At 40.5% G+C, this 21,035-nt stretch overlaps 1 protein-coding gene and 1 long non-coding RNA gene across 16 annotated transcripts in view; both read right to left on the reverse strand.

Moving 5' to 3' along the window:
* The window catches only part of LOC105663593 (uncharacterized), a 139,941-nt gene extending 129,654 nt beyond the window's left edge, over positions 1 to 10,287 (reverse strand). The window contains exons 1-2 of the long non-coding RNA XR_001097029.2: positions 9,986 to 10,287; positions 9,805 to 9,904 (exon numbers count right to left, since the gene is read on the reverse strand). This is a non-coding gene — a long non-coding RNA (uncharacterized LOC105663593). The remainder of the gene's footprint in view (positions 1 to 9,804; positions 9,905 to 9,985) is intronic.
* Positions 10,288 to 10,729: 442 nt separating this feature from the next.
* The window catches only part of Rim (Rab3 interacting molecule), an 86,233-nt gene continuing 75,927 nt past the window's right edge, over positions 10,730 to 21,035 (reverse strand). For 13 of the 15 annotated variants that reach the window (XR_013037277.1, XR_013037275.1, XR_013037273.1 and 10 more), the window contains 5 exons: positions 20,755 to 20,965; positions 18,101 to 18,315; positions 17,744 to 17,883; positions 16,890 to 17,680; positions 10,730 to 15,512 (listed from right to left, as the gene is read on the reverse strand). Coding sequence is in view for 1 of the 15 variants with exons in the window: in XM_076528929.1 (XP_076385044.1) it covers positions 15,510 to 15,512; positions 17,546 to 17,680; positions 17,744 to 17,883; positions 18,101 to 18,315; positions 20,755 to 20,965 (704 nt within the window). In the remaining 14 variants the exon portion in view is untranslated. The remainder of the gene's footprint in view (positions 15,513 to 16,889; positions 17,681 to 17,743; positions 17,884 to 18,100; positions 18,316 to 20,754; positions 20,966 to 21,035) is intronic. The other 2 variants (XM_076528929.1, XR_013037276.1) reach the window with 2 other exon arrangements.

A 21,035-nucleotide genomic window follows, 5' to 3' on the forward strand; every position in this document is an offset into this window, starting at 1 on the left:
GACGCAATTTTCGCGGCACGCCTCCCATAGCGAACCTGAATCTCTTGTATAAAGCTGCCTATTAGGCATATCCACCCTTTCTCCGACTGTACGAGACGCTGTACCGAACTTACGCGAATGTAACGGGTGATGCCACGAGAAACACCGAACATCGTTCTTCTGAATTCGTCTACCGATTGCAATAGAAAGATTGCAATTACGCAATTTTCTTATACGTGTATAGTTTTCATTGTTATGCATACCTCGCCTGGTCTAATGTGATCTAAAGTCTAACTACAACCTGACATAACCTTAACCTAACCTAAAAAATCCACCTTAGATAAGGTCTCATAAATTTGAAGCTGCTATCTAGATAGGATAAGCTTTTCAAAAAATAATTAATACTTGACAAACGGTTCGATATTAAATATCTCATCTGCATGATGCTTGAAATAATCACCTGTTCATTTGCATAAATAAACGAGTTTCCTCCAGATTGTCTCGTTACTTGAACGAAATAATTTTGCATTTCACTTGTTAATTACATCGATAATTGATAACAGCTTTAACAATTTGTAACGATCGGAGAAGTCGTTATGATTCAACACGGTTATTTTAAATGGGAAGGACAAGAGGAAGAGACACGGTAATACGAATTATTTTATCCTGAAAGATCGAACTCCGCCTTCGGACGGTCAATCCAGCGATTCTTTCCGGGTCGAGCGCAATTTTTCATCCTGTCAACGTTTCCTTCTCCGGTACGAAATTCAATTACGCTATCAGTCGTGAATGGAACCGGACAATCACCCCGTATACTGGTACAGGTATGTAGGTGCGAGGAACGCGGGCCCTGTGCCGCACAACAGAACTTTATGAAAGAGACAGATGGAGGTGAGGGTGTGCGTTCGAACATCTGCCCGTGATGTACCCCCTTGATGTCGATCAATTACACCAAACTTGTATGGAAACCATGTACATACGCATTGCGGACAATTCCGCGTTATCTAATGTTATCGTCGAATCTAGCCTCGACATAACTAATATTTAACGAGGTGTCTGGCTTAAATTCAACGTTGTTCGTTCTACTTAATCGACCAATTAATTGGACAATAACACAACATTTCAACAATGTGTGACACTGATAGTGAAACTGATTAAGTTGAACAAGCGTTAGATTAGGAAGTTAATTTTTAATGTCAACGTGTTTTAACTGCTGATCAACTCTTGTTTGATAGAATAGTTGAAGGAAGAAATTGTTGACTCTTACATGGAATTAAAATCAAGTGATTGCGATTGTGGCTTGACTATTTTCACTGTGACAACGTGTTAACAATCCATGTTATGTCGTACTAGACACGGCTATTTCTACCATAACGTGACTGACGTAGTGCGCCGACGTCTCTGAAGCAGGTACTCAAATAATTGACAGGAAATGGAAAGAAATTCTGAATTAGTTCTAATTACTCCGCTAATAAAAAGATAGCGATCTAAACTTACTTTAAAACATATATTTGTCCCCTTACTAATTAAAGTATCTTAACTAGACGAGCTTAACTAGATCTCCGAGTTCTAAAAATACTACCCAGGCTTCGAGAAGAAGTTTGCAAAAACAAACCGTAGGCAACGTGAAACAACGGGTATTCTAACGATGAAGCATTCTCGAGGAATCGACGTACGTATTTCCGAGGCTTCGTTAAATGGGCGTAAAAGAAAAAACTTGTCGCGACCGAGTGGAATCGAGGTTCCATAAAAAGACCCCGGGTACCTCTCTGGGGGCCCTCGGACGATCTAACCAGCCGAACGATCGAGGAATCGCGCGGATCTACCGCGAGAGGCTCCACCTAACAGTGGATCGTCTACCCAGGGTAGGATTCTTGCCTCTCATCCGATTGGTCGACACGTGGCCCGCCATTGTTTCATTCACGCCTGTTGCACGTTTCTCGTTTATCTCGTTCAGGCTACCTCTGGCTGGCTCCAACGCTGCTGCTCCGTTTGCCACACGCTCTCTTCGTCGATCGTTTCTTCGCCGGCTATATAAATGGCAACGGGATCGACGTTGACGGTAATGCCGGTTGTGAATCATTGCCCGTTAACCTGACTCGCGTCGCCGTAAAAAAACAAACCCACCAAATTTAAATACCGCGGCCAGTTTTATGACCTCCTCGTTAACCAAACCCATGCACGAAATATTGCTTTTCATTTCTTTACGGACAAATATCGATTATTTCGTTTCGACGTGAAGTGGAGCAGTTGTGTAAAATTTTAATCTCATCGTCTCAAAGGTTCTATATTGTAAGATTCCTAAATCTTAACATTCTATCTCCAAGTTTTAACATTCTAATGTTCTGAAATTCTCACTTCTACATTTTCAAAGTTTTGAACATCTTGTGATTTCAAAAATCTAAAGGTTCAAGCATCTCAAAGTATCAACACCTCAAAGAGTATAATTTCAAGAGCTCCAAAAGTCTCGAAGGACCAAGATCTCAAACTCACAAAATGACACCCTTCCAAAAACTCCAAAGTTCCAAAATCCCGAATCCTTCTCCCACAACCCTAGCTACTACAATAATTACCGATACCACTTGCAGGAAGTCATACGATCAAGTCCTTGAAAGAGTGAACGCGTCGGACGCCGTTCGTGACGCTAACGAGGGTCCAGAAGACGTCGATCATCCGGAAAGAGAATTCCAGAAAGAGGGCAGACAGTGAGAAACAGATAGAGGCGGCAAGAAAATAAAGAAATCCTTGTAATCCCGGAAAGCTAAGCCGACAAGGAGCAGGATGATCCTGACGGTGTACACGAGGAAGGTTCCTCTCGAACAAACGGCGCGAAGTCAAGCCGAACCACTCGAGCGAACTGAGCACGCGGTACATAAAGGACCAACAATGCAGGACGATACACAGCTGGCTTGTAAAACACAGAGATCCTGTGAAGATACAAGAATAGCCTGGCTACCGCATACCTTGGGGTGGTCCCGTCCAGACATCGTGTTTTTCACCAAACAACGATTTCTATGGACAGTGAGGTTGAACTCGCGGGTCGATGTTCCCACGCAATTTTAATTGCGAACAAAGAGGAAAATAAATACCGTGTTGCGGAAGATTTAGGATCACAGATAACCTCTGAAATATCTTAGTTCTCAAATATTGATCAGAAGGAAAATTGTAGAATTTGCTTAGAAGAGGAAAACTAATATTTATATAAATTTTCAATGCGAAATATTAGTAGAATTCAGCAGAAAATTTGAGACGTCGCACAGTCGCTGTGGTTATTCTAGTGGAAAACTAGAAAGGATCCTTTGGGCGACAAAGTCGTCGTCGCGTATCCCAGAACCCTGTAGGGTTGCGCTTAATCCGCAGAAGCAACAAACAACGATCTCGAGGATAGTCCCGAGAAGAAAACTCGGATGATCGGTTACTTGGCTCGAAAGGGCTTTTCACGGCTGCCGGGCTCGAGCTAATCCAAAAGCGAATAATACGAAATCGCCTGCAAGCCGTCGAATCAAGATGGAACGAGTCGCGGTAATACCGATGGCACTAATCTTCTTAGAAAGGTTTGCCAAAACTCGGTGTTGCTTAACAGGTTCCTTCTTAGCTCCTTTTCACGATCCCACGTTCGGGCCTACTTCCTTTACTCAGGACACTTCACTCGAGAGGAATTGTCGACTTCCAATAATTAAGAAATACGAAATACGTTTGCAGATATTTGTAGACAGAATAGAGGTCCATGGACAATTCAATCAGGATCTATAACGGACGCGTTTATGGCGATGAAAAGTGTCAGCTTTTCTTTCGATGGAGCCACAATGAATGATAGATGAATCGACAAGGTTAACTGGTTTTTACATCTTTGATATTAGTATGCGGAGGCGTGCTTTGTTAATAAATTTCTTTCCTGCGAGTACAATATTACACTTACATGTAGTTAGTTACCTTCAAATTTCTTTTAAATACCACTTACTTTATACAGATTGCCGATGAATATTTTTAAAATCGAATATATACTTCTTAGGATATGAAAACTAAAAGAATCCGAAAGGTCTGAAGAATTTCTGACTTTCCCCAAGAGTAAAACTGAACCCTTTGTGAAATACCTGTCATCGAGAAAGAAATGCTCGGTAAAAAGTCCGAAGGGATGAAGAGAATGGGGAGAGAACACGGAGAGGTCCTGATCCTAACATTCTAGCGTCCATCGCAGGACTATAATTTGGTCGTGGAACCACGCCCACGCGTATGTTACCCTGCTATCGAGATCTCCTGGTCCCGATAAAACTTGTCACTTTGTCGGTGTACGTACGAGCATCAGGAAGCATGGAATAGCAAAGATGAGAGGATAAGGATCGTGACCGGGAAAGTAGGAGGACCTATAGACGGAACGGCACCCGGATTCGACCCCTATGGACCACCAAACGATTTACACTCTAAATCACCCCTTTTTATATCTGATTCTTCGGTTAATTTTTTAGACAATGGCTTCTAATTCATTTACCTATAAGTATGCTATGATTATTCAACCTGTAATGTCTGATCTTAGTGAACTTAAATTGTCGTTTATAAATTAAGGAAGATTCAGTTCTTCCTCGTAAGGAAGAACTCTTAAGAAATGGAGTTACAAATACAAGTACACATTGAGTCACATGTACACATTCGAAGAAATAGATTTCGGACCCAGAAATTTTTACATTAAAGATGTTTAAGCAATGAAAGAGCATTGAGAAAATTTTCTCTTTTGTACCAATTGCTTTGTTTACTATTGTATACCTTGGCAGAAAGATACAATTAAAAGACCAATGACCGCGTGAAAAGCTAATCAGCGATCAGCTGCAGCCCTGTTTCTTCAGGGGTTCATGACAGAAAGAACTGGCGCTCTTGACACGCGTTACATTCGTGTAACCGGGATATCAACCTGTCAAAGGATGTTGCTGTGAGACAGGCTACACACGCACGTACACACAGTTACATCGCATAATATACCAGGTGACCCTCTTCAGAGCGAACCACGCCTAGTTAGCCACTATTGTACGAGAAGGGACTTTATGAACTGGAAACGAACGATCGCGTCCATGACAACTTGATCGTTATAGGAGCTCGGTAAATTCGAGTTTTTCGGGGAAAAACGCGGTACCGTGTCCACACGCGTCGCGGCCACTTATTTATAAGCGTGAAAGGAGACACGGGATATATATGGGAACGCGCGCCCCTTCCAGAAAAATCCGGGTAAACACGCGTAATCCACCGGGACCCGTGCTTCCACGGGTTTCTTAATCCCGATTTCACGGAATCGTATATATCCGTACCCCATAAATTTCTATGACCCCTCAGAACGCAGTTACACGTTGAATATACGAGATTTTTAGTGTTTTATTCGGGTAACCGGTTGACAAACTCATTTATCACCGATGATACTGTCGATGTTAAATTCTGATTTTTACTAACAGGAAAGTTTCACAAACACGCTAAGAAATTAGAGCACAGAGAATTAGTTTTAATCACGACTAGTTTGGATTAACCCCTTGCACTATTTTGACGAGTCGTGACGCACTCGTACCTCGGCCGTGATTAATTTTACTCAAATTTTTAATACGCTTCTATTTGGAGTTCGAATCCAATTATAATTTGCATAGTCAACAATTGAGTAATAACATATTGAAATTACATTTCAATATTTTTGTCTATTTTAATGTTATAATCGGGCAGTTCTGACTGGCGCACCTGACAAATAAGTCATAGTGCAAGGGGTTAATACCGAAGAACAACAAAATCCAGAAGAAGGGGTTTAAGAACAAAGAAAAGTTATATCGATGGGTTTAACTAATACTTGAAAGTTACATCGACCGAGTTAAGGCGCAATAATCGTTAGTCGAGGATAGTTTCAATCTCCACGAAATCTAATATACGACATTCTATCCGATTATATGCACGATGTAATCCCGCGTGTCAAGCGGCGTGATTAAGTACGGAATATTCGGCGATGACCCGGCGCGATTTTAATTCATTCTCCTCTGCCACGTGCTCCCGAAATCCCTTTCCCTTCTCACGTACCGAAAATCGTCGAATTATACACAGCGATTCTGCGTTTCTGATTTTTAACCGTAACTCCGCGCATTGTCCCCGAGTCCTAAACAAATAAAATCGATAAACCGCGAGTAAATACGTCGAAACCCGCAACGATCGTTTAACGACAGAAACCATTTAGCAGCACGTGCACGTGTTTGTTCGATCGTATTGGATTAACCAGCTCGTAACCGGGCCAAATATTTGCTTGGAATCCCCCTTTTCGACTCCCGAATTTCCAAGTTTACCCTCGAACTTGTTAAACGGGGTAAAGAAAGAAAGAGGAAAACGCCCTGTGCGCGTTAAAATTTAATCAAACGTTAAATCATTATTTCATGGCGTTATGATTCGAGTGGTTACCTAAGCAGCACGTGCTGCCGAACCCTGCGGTCCCGTTAATATCGAAAGTATGACCCGGGGTGAACGATAAATGAACAGGGTGAGAAGGGTGAACAGAAACCTTCGTTTTTAATTAAATTGCGAATGATCGAACACCTAGAGGTTCTTTGCTGTTAGTTTTCTTTTGCAATTTCGACCTAGGTTTAGAGATTACGGTGGATGTACATTAATGGTAGATGTACATTAACATACGGTAGATGTTCATTAATAAATAAATAGATCTGAATCTCAACAAAATCTTTCCACATAATTTTTATAACAATTTATTCACTACTTCAGAGGTTATTATCGAGGTATTTGAACAAATGTTATTACATGTCGCAATCTCTGAAGTACAGTCTTACTTCCTAATTTACAAAATAGAAAACGAGACCATAAAAATTTTCTACATTCGTCCACAGATATGTGAGATCTCTGTATTGAATTTATCTGTACCTTGCTGATCTATCAGAGATATACAATCCGCAGAGCAGTAACCAGCTGAGTAAGACCGCTCCCGTTATAACAGGTGACAGATCCACGTGGTAGTTCGTAAGTCACCCCCATATGGGCACTCGAAGCGTTAAAGCTTCCGTATATAAGAAGATACGACGGCCCGGTGACGATAAACAACGACTCGAATCGCTTAATTGCCCCAGCTAGAAGTTTCTTTGCGATCCCGAAGAAACGGCTAAACAACGTCGTTAATCGTCTAGAAACAGCAAACGTTATCTCGCGTAATTGCCAGTTCGCTACGTCCCGGCAGAGGGGAAAAAAGTTGGGAACGTTGAAAATACAGCCGTATCTTGTGGTCCTTTTAACCGAGGAAAACAGGAGAAAAAGGGAACGATAAGTTTTCGTGTCCGAGCAATAACGCGATAGCATTGGAGGCGGGGCAGCGTGAAAGTATCCGCAGGGCACCCCGCCCATTAAACACGAACCTGCCGAGGAAAAGAGGTAACGAATCCCGCAGGATCCTCGTTGATCTTTCTACGTAAATCTTCCACGGGAATAGAGGAATCCGATACACGACCATAAATCGACGCTTGGTTTACTTTTCTCTAATTATTCCCTCGTAATTCAACACCGAACGAGCTCCGGCGTTTCTTTAAACGACCCCGGACAAGCCGAATCGATGCTGTGTTTCATTTCGCCTCGCGCGATAAATGAGTTCGTTCGATGGCTCAAGATTTATCGAATTCACGGCTACGAGATTTTCTCGTTTCTCTTTGAACTCTGTCGCACTAGACAAATTCGTACAAAACGCTGTCGTTTGTAAACCGTCAAATAACCTCGAAGGACCATTGACCCATTGTTTCACACATAATCCTACGCTATTCGCGGTGTTTTCGTAAACGATGACAAAGAGACAGGGAATTAAATTTGCTTCCACTGGACAAAGCAGAAAAATATCAAAATCACGAGGCGTAAAACGAGGCGAGTCCGTAACAGATATTCGTAATTAATCACGGGACCGTACGACGCACGTCCCTAAATAATCGTGGGTCGATCGAGGGAGGATCGAAGATCGGTCGGGATCAGATGCAAATCAGATTCATTAGCGTTAAGCCAGAGACGAAGAGGGTGGCAGAGGGCGGAGTCGAGCTAGGTCCCTTCGACGTAAACACTGGCGGCACTGCGTCAACCTTTGCCCCCACGGTTTCCCGAGGGTTGTTATTGCGCGCGGTTACGACGAACCCCTGGTGACATTCGTCTCTTTTCTGAATACCCCTCTCCTCACACTTTTCTTTCATCCCCTTTTTTGATCAGTCCCATCGTACGGAAAGAATTAATATCGCGAGCTACACTTAATCGATATGTTACGTGGTGGCAAGAATGAAGGTTATAATTAAGTCTCATAGAAAACTCTACGTTTTATAATTGGATGCTTATGAAATTCGGTCGCTTAAAATAATAATTGTTATGACAACGTGTGATTTAATATAGTTGAACATCCAAATATAACATATCATATGCATATATACGTATACATGTACATACATATACATACATATACAGACACATACATATACACATACATATACAGATACATATGCATGTACATGTACATGTACATGTACACATACATATACATATACATATACGTACGATACCTATTATACCTATAATTCTTAGAGATTAACGTATTATACTCGTATTGCAATATAAACGATATAAGTATATAAGTAGCAAAAGTTGCTATGAAAGGATCATTGCACCCTAAAAAAGACCAAAATCGATTATCACACCAAGGAGAGCAGACCAGCAAACATTCCCTTAGGGTAAGTTGGAATACTCCCGGGATTACAGGGATTACCAGGAAACTGGAATCACTTTCGACCATCCGGTAGATAGATACTTAAACGTGTTTCATGTCGAGTTACCCCATAATCGCTCGGTCTTTAAGCGACCGTTATCACGCTTACCAGTCTGGCAAGCCTTAAAAATTAATCCACTTTGTACTACTATATCATTGATTCGCACCGATAAGTCTTTCAATATTATCTCAATTACTACGACATATGAAAAGTGACATATCTCAATTTGCATCTCTTAAAAAATACGTTCGAACGATTATACTGGAGGATTAAAAGGAATAATCCGTAATTTCCCGGCTTACAGAAACGCGTATTAACACGGTATACAGAGTGGGCAGATTTTTGTCGCTCCCTAAACGACCGCGTCAATTACGCGAGAAACAGGCAGGTAATGAAAGCGGCTGCGCGGAAAACCAGTCGAAAACAAACTCTGAAAGGATCCCGGCAACCCCTAATCAAGTCCCGTTTAATAAAACGCCAGGGTCCCCTTCCCCCGTCGTGGACCCGGCTAATCTGACTTTGATTAAACTTTTAGCGACACCTAAAAGCGTGCCGCCCGATAGAAAGCGGCTGGTTACACGCTTACGTGGCAAAAGGACAAGCTTCTACCTCCGTGTAAGTCGATTTTTATTACGTTACGGTGCATACATTAGCCAGGCATCGGTTGAGACACGCGGTAATGGGCTTATCGACGCCATGGGATTACCGTAATAAAGCTACGGAGACGCGGAACCGCGTTTAAACGACGCGACGCCGTGTCGCGAATTTCGCGGGAAATAACAGCTGCGGTACGAAACCCCAATATTTTTGATACGTCAGATAAACACACGAATACTAGGTCACGGAAGATCCGATCTTAAGTACTATACGTTATATATTCGAATGGCACTGTAATAACATAATGCTATAAAATGTGACTGTCGTATTCCGAATGCGTTCAATCGATACTTGTACGGTCACGCGAAGCAACACTCTGTACGCGGTATCGTGTATTGTATTATGAAGTACAGTGCCACTCGTTACAAGATCAAAATACGATTGACAATATCCTCTGTAGTTAAAATGTTGCACAAACCTTTACGAAGACCGATGATCAAGTAGAAAACTGCTGATGATCGAAGTAGAATTGCGTCTCAGCGTTCTCATTCGTGCGACTGTAGTTGGAGAATATTAATCTGCAATCAAGTACAGTGTCACTTATTAAAGGAACAAAATACGATTGATAATATCCTCTGTAGTTAAAATTCTGCACAAACCTTTACGAAAACCGATGATCAAGTAGAAAACTGCTGATAATCCAAATGGAATTGCGTCTCAGCGCTGTCATTCGTGCGACCGTAGTTGAAGAATATTAATCCACAATTTTCGTCTTGAACACGAACACTGTTCTCAACGCGAACACACTCCGTAATTGTACACTTTTATGACTACAAAACGCACTACATATCACGCGATAATATAAATTATTACTCGACAAATTACTTTTATAATCACACTGATTTGCAAAACTCACGAGTACGTTACGCGCCATTCGAACACTGCGACGTTAGCAGCGGCGGTTATTCCTTCGTACATGCTGTGCCCTCTAGTGGCGGATTCTGGAACTACTTCTTTCGTTGTCGCGCTAAATTTGAATCGACCTAGAGTTAGGAAGTCCTCTATATTATCTTCAGTAGTACAAGGATTCTTATGTAGTAATTTAATTTTTGTATTCTTATTAAATGACGTATGATTATTCATGAATAACATATTTAAGTCTACAAGTTATACAAATTTCTGCTAGCAATATTGTCATTTAAGCCTACGCATTCGAGAAGCTTCCGTAATGTCTCTCGTCGTCGCTAGAGGGACACAATGCTACTTCTGAAGTGCGTATTTATATAAAATTTAGAAACATGCAATAACTAAATCAGTACGAAAATCAGAATGATTCGTGTAATTCTAAATGTAATTAAATCAATGGGGAGTATTAAAAGTTCGCGAGTTGAAAAGTCAGTCGGTCAGCTTTGAATAAGGTAGCTTTATTTTGTTAAAAATATTACTGACATTATCAATTAACAGCGGAGTAACGAGTAATCGGAAAACGATGAGATACTTTCTTTTATACATCGTGATCGTTGAATATTTCCGGCGGTGTTGTCTCTCTTCGTAATTTACAAAAAAAACCATTCTCGTTTTTTATTTTCTTCGCGTTAAAATATACATGTCTATATGCACGTGTGTCTCTCGTGTGTGTGTAGAGATGTGTATATAAGTGTGTGCCTGTGTGAATCGTGAAAGGTGGCTGCGATTGAAATGCGACGAGATCATTGAATCACTTTATTGTCACACGCCATGTCTGGCATCGGGGGTATCTTTTATCAGATATATTATACTGGATACAGTCACTAACGCTTTATATTAATCGTTCCGCGTAGATCCCGCCATGAACTCCTCGAATCGTTAGCAGTGCTTCCCTCGCAACTTCTTACCGACTGGTTCGTCCCAGCGGATATATACAGAACTACTTTTAAAAACGGTTTCGCGTCGAGGATCCGCATCGATCCTGGACATATTTCCAGAAGGAAAAAAGAAATTAAGAAAAAATCGGAGGAGTTCTCGGTCGAGTTCTGTTTATTTTTTTTTTTTTTTCACGGAACGTCGTCTAATCGTACTGTTTAAATTCTTTTCGCCATTGTATTTCTTCATTTGTTCTTCATTTTGTTAACGAAAAAGACGCAATTTTTTCTCGTGTCAACCCATACTCTCTCGCCCGCACTCCTTCCCCTTCCGTATTTGCAAAATAAATCCGGACGTTTGTCGCGTGGCGTAAATTAGAAACCGTGTGTGTAATCGTCGAGCGCATAGAACGGAACGATGCATTCCCGACAGTCAGTGTTCGTGTGATCTTACGATCGATGCGCGCGCCGATATCTTCGCGCCAAATCCGCGCGGGAACCGCGTGAACTATTACGTCACGGTCACGTGACCGAGGGCTTGTCCAATCGGAAAAGACTACGAGGATTCCTGAGTTTCGTCCAAACGATCGTACGTTCGATTTACGTAGTTTTGTGCGCGGTTCTTCGTAATTTGGTGAACAAAAATGCGAAAAAAAGGTGACGAATTGAAGACAGGCAATCGATCGTGGCCGTTCGACGCAAGATTACAGGAACACTCGACGCTACACATCGTTTAGAGTCGCGACTACGAAGTTTCAAGTAAGTAATGAATTTTCATTGTAAAGAAATCGTTGACAGTTCCCTCAGTTTGTTTGTTCTCTCTCTCTCTCTCTCTTACTCGCTAAATTCTCGCACTCGTTCTATCTCGCACACCCTATATCGTAATCGTAAACCTAAATTGGCTCTCTAAATTTGACAAAAGTGGTACCCCTTGGCTCTCGAAGTTTTTTTTCTTTGCATCCCGTGCAGATTTGTATTATCAGTTACTTTTTCTATGTTCTTTTCGTACTCGGTTTTTGTTTGACGTTAGTATTCCCCCTTCCCCCTACCCCTCTTTCTCCTCCGTTCACCCGTGTGTTTATACGACTCGATATTATATTATTTGTTCGAAAGTTTCTTGTTTCCCTCCAACCGTTTCTTCGTCTTCGTTTAAGTTAATTAATAAGTATATAGGTACAAAGTCCGATATTAATTTGTTGGTTTTCGTAGTTAATACTATTCGTATGTATATGTATATATATATACGTGATTCACGATGCGTGTTCGATCCTAAGATTGAGCATGCCTATGTACAAATGGGCATGGCAAGAGTGTGAAAATTAAACGAACATCACCTTGGTTTTCTTCGCCTTATTTCTAACGAGATTCAATACTTTTTACATTCAACTCATATCAGAATTTTAATTCGTGAAAGAATATGCTATAATTTGAGGAATATATTTACTGAGGATTTTGGATTTTCACTGGGTAAAATAAATAAAAATATTGGTATGAATTACGTGGATGGTAGGTACATGTAGCGAATGCTATAATACATGATTCAATTCGATTTAATTTAAAATATAGTTCAAAAAATTAAACTTGTAGTACATTACGAAATTAATACAGTATACAATACAGAAAAATTTTATTTATTAAAAAAAAATTGCGAAGAAAATCAAGGCAGAAATTAGATTGAAACCACTAAAGAAAAGGAGTTTATCACTCGTTTGCATCCTGTTCACCGGTTTTTCAATTTTCCCAAGAAACTTCTACATTCGTTAATCTCCAGATTACCGATATGTATAAAAAACAAACCCGTTTCTCCCATTATTTTTTCATTCTTTTTTTTTCATTTTTTTTTTTGGAATTTCACCGGCTAATTATGAAAGTCCTACATTTTGTATAGGGTATGCATTTTATATCGTAAGCGTTAGTAATTCGCAACTGTAAGACCTTCGTGAAATTCTTTCGCAAAATTTTGTAATAGTTATTAAATTATACAATTTCACTTAATATTAAAAGAAAAAATATTGTAAGATATTTCTAATTAAAAATTTCAAGGTTTGAACGGAAATATTTTCTAAAGCGATAAAACTTCACGAAGAGTCTTACAGCAGCGTGTAACCGGCATATTACAAACTGAACGTGTTACATAATTCGTAGTCTTTTATATTTTCGTCGGAGTTTATCGAGAGCGTTATCCACTAATACAGAGTTTACAGTTTCTCGTGTGGTTAATTAGTCGTCCCAAGTGTCCACTAATATAAGATCATGCACTTGCAAAATGTTTACTTAGAAATCGCCATAGATCCTTCGTTTGCTCGCTCCTAAGTTTACACATTCTCTACACCGTATCTCGTATTTGTTCCTGAGTAAAAAAGAACTGAACTTTTCAATCTCTTGTAAACGCGACCAAACCTTTCTTTTTTTAAACGTTAATCGAATTACACCGCCAATTACTTTTTAAAAATTTTCTCTTGGACTACGAATCGCAGTTCGAGTTTGTCGAAGTTCGCAAAATCTGAGATTTCCACAAGCGTTTGAGTTTAGAGATGTAAAAAAATAGACCGTCGAATTGTTCACGAAAAAATAGAAAGAAATTTGTATTTTATTAATGTGGATCCAAGGAGTACCTTACTGAGAGCAGCAAACGAGGAATAAACTTCTCGAAATATAACATGAAATTAAATAATTTTGTCTTCAAATCATGTCTTTTTATTTTTATTTAATACGTAGTAGACACCAATTCGAAATCAATGTCGAATAAAACGATAGAATTATCACATATGAAATTCGATTGACCGTATGTACACGTTGCAAGCACAATCTAAAAAGAAACAAAGAAGTCGCGTTCGTCGATCAGGTATTTAATGCTAGACAATCTATGTACACGTGCATGCTCATCGGAATTGTGTTCACAAGTGACCCAGACAAATGCACGGACAAAGATCGAACACATAACATGAGAATTAAGAGAGATATATAAAATCGATTGTGAGGTACGCTGCTTTTCTCGCCTCACGAGAACAAGCGTCGTTATTCGTTATATTATTATTATTATTTTTTTTTATCATTTTTATTTTCGTATATATTGATCGGCAGCGGGCACGATTTATCCGCGGCACGTTGCCTCGTACGCGATTTATTGTGGGCGGTTCGTTCTCAGTAAATATTCACGTTAAAAAAACGAGCTTCCTTTAAAGTATCGAGTGCAAGTCGACAAAGAGAATAAAGTCCTAAATGGTACGACATGGCTTTGTGTCCCCCGTACGCGTAAACACCTGAATCGTGAGGTTCCGACAATCAAATAAAACTAACAGAATCACAATATTATGACAGTCGATATAGTTTTAGCATTCGCTTTTCTCTCGTACTTACACACACACGTACAAGCGCTCTCCCATGCAAAATAGTTGAAGATGGCTACTTTTTTAACGTTCAACAACAATTCGCTAATTCACGATATTCCCGTCTCGTTGCCAAGTTGCCGACCCTCGGTCCTGCACGAATTCGCCTAACTACCTCGGGACCGCCCGGTCCAGAAACTGGTCTTCCAAACCAGTGGGATATTACAAATTTACAGATTTTTTCCGATTACCTCAAATTTCCTCGGTTCGACAAATTCTGAAGCTTCTAGATTTTCAAATATATATTCCTTTCGAATCGTGAAATCTCGAAATTTTCAAATTTCCGAATCCCCAGATGTCCTAGTTTCCAAATTGACAAAAGCTACTTGGTCGTATCTGGCGTGTTATCGAAGCTAGGGAAACTCCCGATTACACCAATAGATTAAAAATCGATAGAAGACCGAAAGCGTCGGGCAATCGAGCAACGAAGACGCGACGTTCAAGGCAATTGTTCGTCATTTAAACAGCTGCGCGCATACGTATCGCGAATTCATATATATATATAATATATCATTGTTATAGTATTTACAATAAATAATAATATATATATCGCTCTGACGATGATATTTCTTGGCTAAAAACTTTGACAACGAGTTCGTAGTTTTGTTCCTGTATTGGTTGGTTTTTGGTGCGACCGTAATTTTTAATAATTTTCATTGTAAATCGTCACTGGGCGATTTGTTAAACACTTGGAGCGTCCTAAATTATGTACAAACGTTTTGCAAATGTTCGTCGCGAAATACGCGTGGCTATATTTATATATGTATTTAAATTGCGTTTCTTTTTTTAAGTCGTTCGCGTGACGTGTTCACAGTGTTCGTCACGTATGAACTTCACTTCACTGTTTCCCTCTTTCACTTCGACTTGATCGAGTCACCACTGTACGGCACTTTCTCACTGAACACCACGTTGCAATTCCTGTCGAACTCGTAGCGAGTACCTCCGCATCGGTTTCACTGCAAGTAACATTCAGAAAGATACAGATCAGTTTCGGTTTCGTTGCTTTCGCCGGTAATATACATAGAAGCGTTATAAGAGGAACAATGAGAAGATCAATCTGGAATTACGGTTCGTTATGTACACAAGAAACAAGAATTCAAAAAGGAAATTCGGGTGAACTTTGGAATTTGGTTCGACGGGATCCTTGTTGCATTTAGTAATATTTAGAAGAAAGGATATACAAACTGCACGCTCAATATCCTTTTAGTATGATGTAGAACTCGAAAATATCTTTTCGTTATCCACTTTGGAGGGATCTTCAACCCCAACGTTGTCTCCACCCCTCCAAAGCGAATGTTAATAGGAAAGAATAAAAAATATTTTTGACAGTACTACATTACGCTAAAACGGTATAGAAACGTGTACCATTTTTGTAACATTCCTTGTTAGAAGAAACATTGAAGAGAACAGAGGACTCCGAATACGGCAGAAACTTACCTGTATTTTTTCTTAAACTAAAAGAACAAAAACAAGAAAAAGATCAACATACATCATTAAATTGATATGATTGGGATGAAATCGTTGAAAGAGGTAGCGAAAGGGTGCAGTGCTGTGCAAAGTTTGACAAGGTAACATGTATCCAAGCGGTATTAGAAGAGTGTCTACCTGTGTTCAAAATTAATAAAAAAACATCAAGATTACGAGGTGAGAGTCATCGTATTAAATTCACACGAAACAGCGGATAGGTTATCATACAATTAACTTTTGCTTCGGTCAATTTGGAAGCAATGTTCTTGGGAGTAAGAGGGTTTATCTTGAAAAGATCAGAATTTCTCAATTCTTAAGAAGTTATGAGAAAAGTCGAGCATCTTTTCAAGATAAAACGGTGGCAACGAAGTTTCGATTTACGATGAATCGTCGCTTCGTAACCGAAGAGGTTTACCAGCAGAAAAGAAAATTTGCGAAGGAAGCACACGACCGATCGGGTATAAACTTAGCTCAATACCCCTGAAGAAGCTAGGAAAAGGAATTTGGGAATTGAAATGTTTGGGTACTAGACTACCAATAGGTCATAAACTTTAGACGTGAATTTCTCTTATCTCGAAGAGTTGCACGCTATAATTTCAGAAGTATACTTTCAATATTCTGTAGAATTGTGCAGAATTAAATCCATGTCCCAAAGGTCGTGCACTCCTCTAGATAAAAGGCAAGAGTTCAATGTAAAAGACAAAGGGGCTTGTAACAACACACCTTCGATTTCACGTGGACACCTCCGAACTTGATGCAAGCATAAATTCCTATTTTGCCATTGACAGCGTTGAAATTTTACAGAGAGGTATCCACGTGAATTCGTTCGAATTAGTTAGGAACGATGCGTTGATCTCAGTGCGTACCTAAAACTATCTGGCGCTCCGGACATGGCTGCTATCTCTACATCTAGTCTACATACAGACTAGCGGTTCGTCTGATATGCCGTACATGATATGTGATACGTGGTGTTTCTAGAAAACACATGTCCTCTCGTACGACCTTTCACACTATCCCATTCTCGCGGTCACCTTGCAAATAAAACACACTTTTCTCGTTTGGTTCAGCAACAACGCACTTGCCCAAATATAGCCACGCAAACTCTCCTCTACGATCGACGTCGCGTTCGTCGAATCAACATTACCGTATTCAGAGCCGATCGATCGTTCACCGATCGATCTTTCTCGAACGTTGAACAGTGTTAGGAGGATAATGGAACGGACATGAACCACGATAAACTTCCACGGAAAATTTCTGTCTCTAACGATCAAACTTACGATTAACTTTGTCTTAACGATTCTAGAGAGTCTTGAACGTTCGCGAACAGCTACTGAGACTCTGGTCGGAGAAAACTATAGATAAACGCGCTCAAATATATATATTTTTTCCATCGGGAGTTAAAGTTAAAACGTTGCACTACGTTTCGTTAAGTGTAAAGAGGAAGGATCGTTTAGATTTTAAAGGACTCTAAGGACGTGGCCGAGGAGCGACGGGACAAAGCTAAGGATGGAGGTCCACTGACCAGGGATATGTTGCCGAACAGCTTGTACCACCCGAACACCATCTCATTGAGGTTCAGTTCGTCCAACACGATCTGCGCGATGCCCATGAACACTTTTTTCCCCTCTAATCGGCCGTAATCACCCCATACTGTCACCTGAAATCGACCATTGAGCAATCAACACAAATTGTTCGGCTAAGAATTTTCTGAGACACGTACCTGCAGTATGCAACCCCGACAGTTCTCTCTGAAGGATAACGATTGCTGGTAAAATGGGTCCAACGTTTTCCTTGCCGCGTCCGTTTTCGCTTTTGCGATACATTTCTTGCCGTTCACCAGGTAAACTTTCACGTAGGAAGCTGGACAGTACAAACGGTTCAAGTTAGCCACATTGCTCTCATTAAGTATTTATAAGCAAGTTAGTAGCATGCTTGTAAACGTCTTTAAATTTTAGGACTTCAAGACTTTGAAAGTTTGGGATTTTAGTAATTGGACATTTTTGAGACTTTCAAGCTTTAAGATGTTAAGGATGCAGTTTTGAAACTTCAGGATCAAATAGTACAAAGTGATACAAACCTGGAATCGCTTTACTGCCCTGTTTTGGCTTAAGGTCTTTGGCACGTATGACCTCCACTTCAAGGTATCCCTTCTTCTGAGTCAACGACAACTGGATCCCTCCCAAACAACGAGCACCCAGTGCCTGTCTTCCCACAACTTGTCCAGGACCCAGATCTTCAATGAAGTCTCTCAACTGGCCAGTTTCGCCTGTCATTCGTAGACTGGGAGACCAACTGCAGTTTTCAAAATGAAACGTTTAGTGCTGCGAAAAATCCGTGGTGCGGTAGAGGACAAGGCAGGGCGGGGGAGATAAAACGAAAATAAAAAGAACGGATAGAAATTAGGACTAAGCTTAAATCGTCGGTATTTTCTTCGATTCTTTCGTCGTTACAGGACTGTAACGGAATTGAAAGAAACAATGGTCGGGATCAAATAAATAATTGACAAGAGATCGTTTCGCAGGAGCGAGGGACGATTCTCGTAAGCCTTCGACGGAAGTGCGGAAGGAGAGAGCACACCTCATTCAATTTTAGACAAGAAGAACTCACGCTGCGAGTGTAGTGTCAGTGTAGCGAGTAAATATAATTTATATATATAGTGTAGAGAGAAAATTTTATAATAAGGTTGGAAACGTAGCAGGCTGTTGGTGCATGCTAACCATTCTATGCTCAAGTTTCATGTCAAATACCTTTCAACAATAATCACTTCTTTTAATCGTCGCTACATGTTCCAAGGTTTCAGCTTCTTGATTATTGTTGAATCGACTCTATGGCTACTCATGCTTTATTCGTTAGTAATCGAGAACACGATTAAAAAATATCGCTTTGAAACTTACATTGATTACCTTCTGCATACCTTCGTCTATTATTATACGCTGATTAATGTCCTTGGAAGGTAGCTAAATCGTGTAGGGTGAAATAGTTTAGGATAAGGTTATTTTACGATTAACATATGGATCCTCGATTTCCTTCGAAACCTTCAATGTCTTCGTGGAAGAAATTTACATTAAGATACAGGGACCATCAAGAGTTGGACAATCATTAAATCGAAAAACACGTTGACGATCAAAACTTTCTATATGGTTTTCAGAAATCCTCGTTTCGTAGATCGTCAATGTGTTACACTGGGGAACATCTTCAGGGAAAATGGCGATATGGGAAGGCTTCGAAAAAGGAATTCATATCGTCATTTTCCCGAGAAGCCTATCTCGATACATGCGATGCAACATAGACTTCGACTAAAAGTAAAAGGAGCCCTCATTTTCTGCAGTTTACCCTCCTCTCCTGGTATCAAAAGAGTAAAAATTAGTGATCGGGTCCTTCACGTTTCCTTTTAATCGAGGAAAGCCTACATTGCACGCGATTGTAATACAAGTTTAACTATATTATATACACTGTTTGGTATTGGCGTTTCTCCAGACATAAGGGTAGATCTATAAACAAACGGAATAAGGTAGACACTCGTTTAAAAGTGTAGTGGATTACCGCATATAAAATGAATGCCCCTGGTCATCGTGGATAAGGACGAAGTTCGGAATGACAGAAACATATATACATAAAGTGTGTGTGCGTGGTAGACATACAAGGGTGTACCGACGTAATGGACGCATGATCATTTAGCCAAGCAACAAGCCAAGACGACGATAACACCGACAACATCATATCACATCGATACACAAAAGTCATGGTAAAAACGTAACAAACGAAAGAAGAAAATGAATCAACTTCGATACGAAACATTTATTATCGTGTGCTTGCACTCGTGACAAATATATCTTGTTGCTCCTTCCTCGTTCGCGATTAACCGGACATGGATCGAAGAGTTCTTCTGGTGAAACGATTGGAAAAATAACGGCAATGAATATTTCTGATAGAAAAGAGGAAAATGACGTAACGTGAACGGAAAGTAAAAACAGGAGGAATAAAGCATGAATGAGCAAAACAATGTACATCAATGCTGGGCATACACATCAGCTCAATCACACGTTGAAAGACAAAACGATCCACGTTTCACGTTCGCGGGTTTCCTGTGCGTTAAACAATACAAAATTTGTCCCAAATGATACAGTGGAGGAGAAAGATAAAGATAGAGGAGACAGATAGAGAAAGAGCGTGGAAACGAAGTTAGCAGGGTTAATCCAGTTTATTTGAATTTTTAGAACTTTTGCGATATAATCTCGAGTAATCCTGCTGTACAGAGAGAGAATAGCTTCCGAGATGGAGCGCAGTCCCGGTATATGGCCCTTGAAGGAATTCTCTTTTGTACATGAACTTCTTTAAAGCATGCAAGATTTCCTACATTTCAGAGTTTCGAAATTACTACTCTTCTAAATCCCCAAATATCAAAGACTCAAATGTTCAAAACAAGTTCTCGAATTCTGAAACGTGTGTACGAGCTCCCAAGTTTCAAGCTCTCATTTCCAAGTTCTCAGTAGTTCCCTCTCAGATTTTCGAACGTGCAAATTCCCAAATTTGCAAACTTCAGCAGTTGCAGTCCACAACTGCCCGGTGCAGGGCCATATAGCGAGACTCCGCTGTACATAGACCGCTAGAGAAAGAAGAGAAAGACAGAGAAAGAGAAAGAGAGAGAGAGAGTAGGAAGAGTTGAAAGAGACAGCAAAGGAGTCTCGGCAGTTCCGGTTGCAGAATCGGTCGGTGGAGGCCACTACTTACGAGCTTCCTTCGGAACTAGAGATCGAGTTGAGACTTCCGGCTGTGTCACTGGCCACCGATCCCGACTGTTTTCCGGATTCAAAGCGTTGATAGGGTACAATCTCCTCGGAACGTTGTATGCTGCTCGGGGTGCTGTTGCGTTTCCGGCTCGATAAACCGACACGTGCCTCCGAGCTACCACTTCCGAGGAAGATCCCGCCGATACCGCACTCTGCGTTGTAAACCAAACAAGAAACAACCAGCTAAAGCTTTATAGAGTCTTTCATTTAGGTTTCCGCACC

The sequence above is a fragment of the Megachile rotundata genome, chromosome 2 (assembly GCF_050947335.1).
Source record: "Megachile rotundata isolate GNS110a chromosome 2, iyMegRotu1, whole genome shotgun sequence".
Taxonomy (NCBI): Eukaryota; Metazoa; Arthropoda; class Insecta; order Hymenoptera; family Megachilidae; genus Megachile; species Megachile rotundata.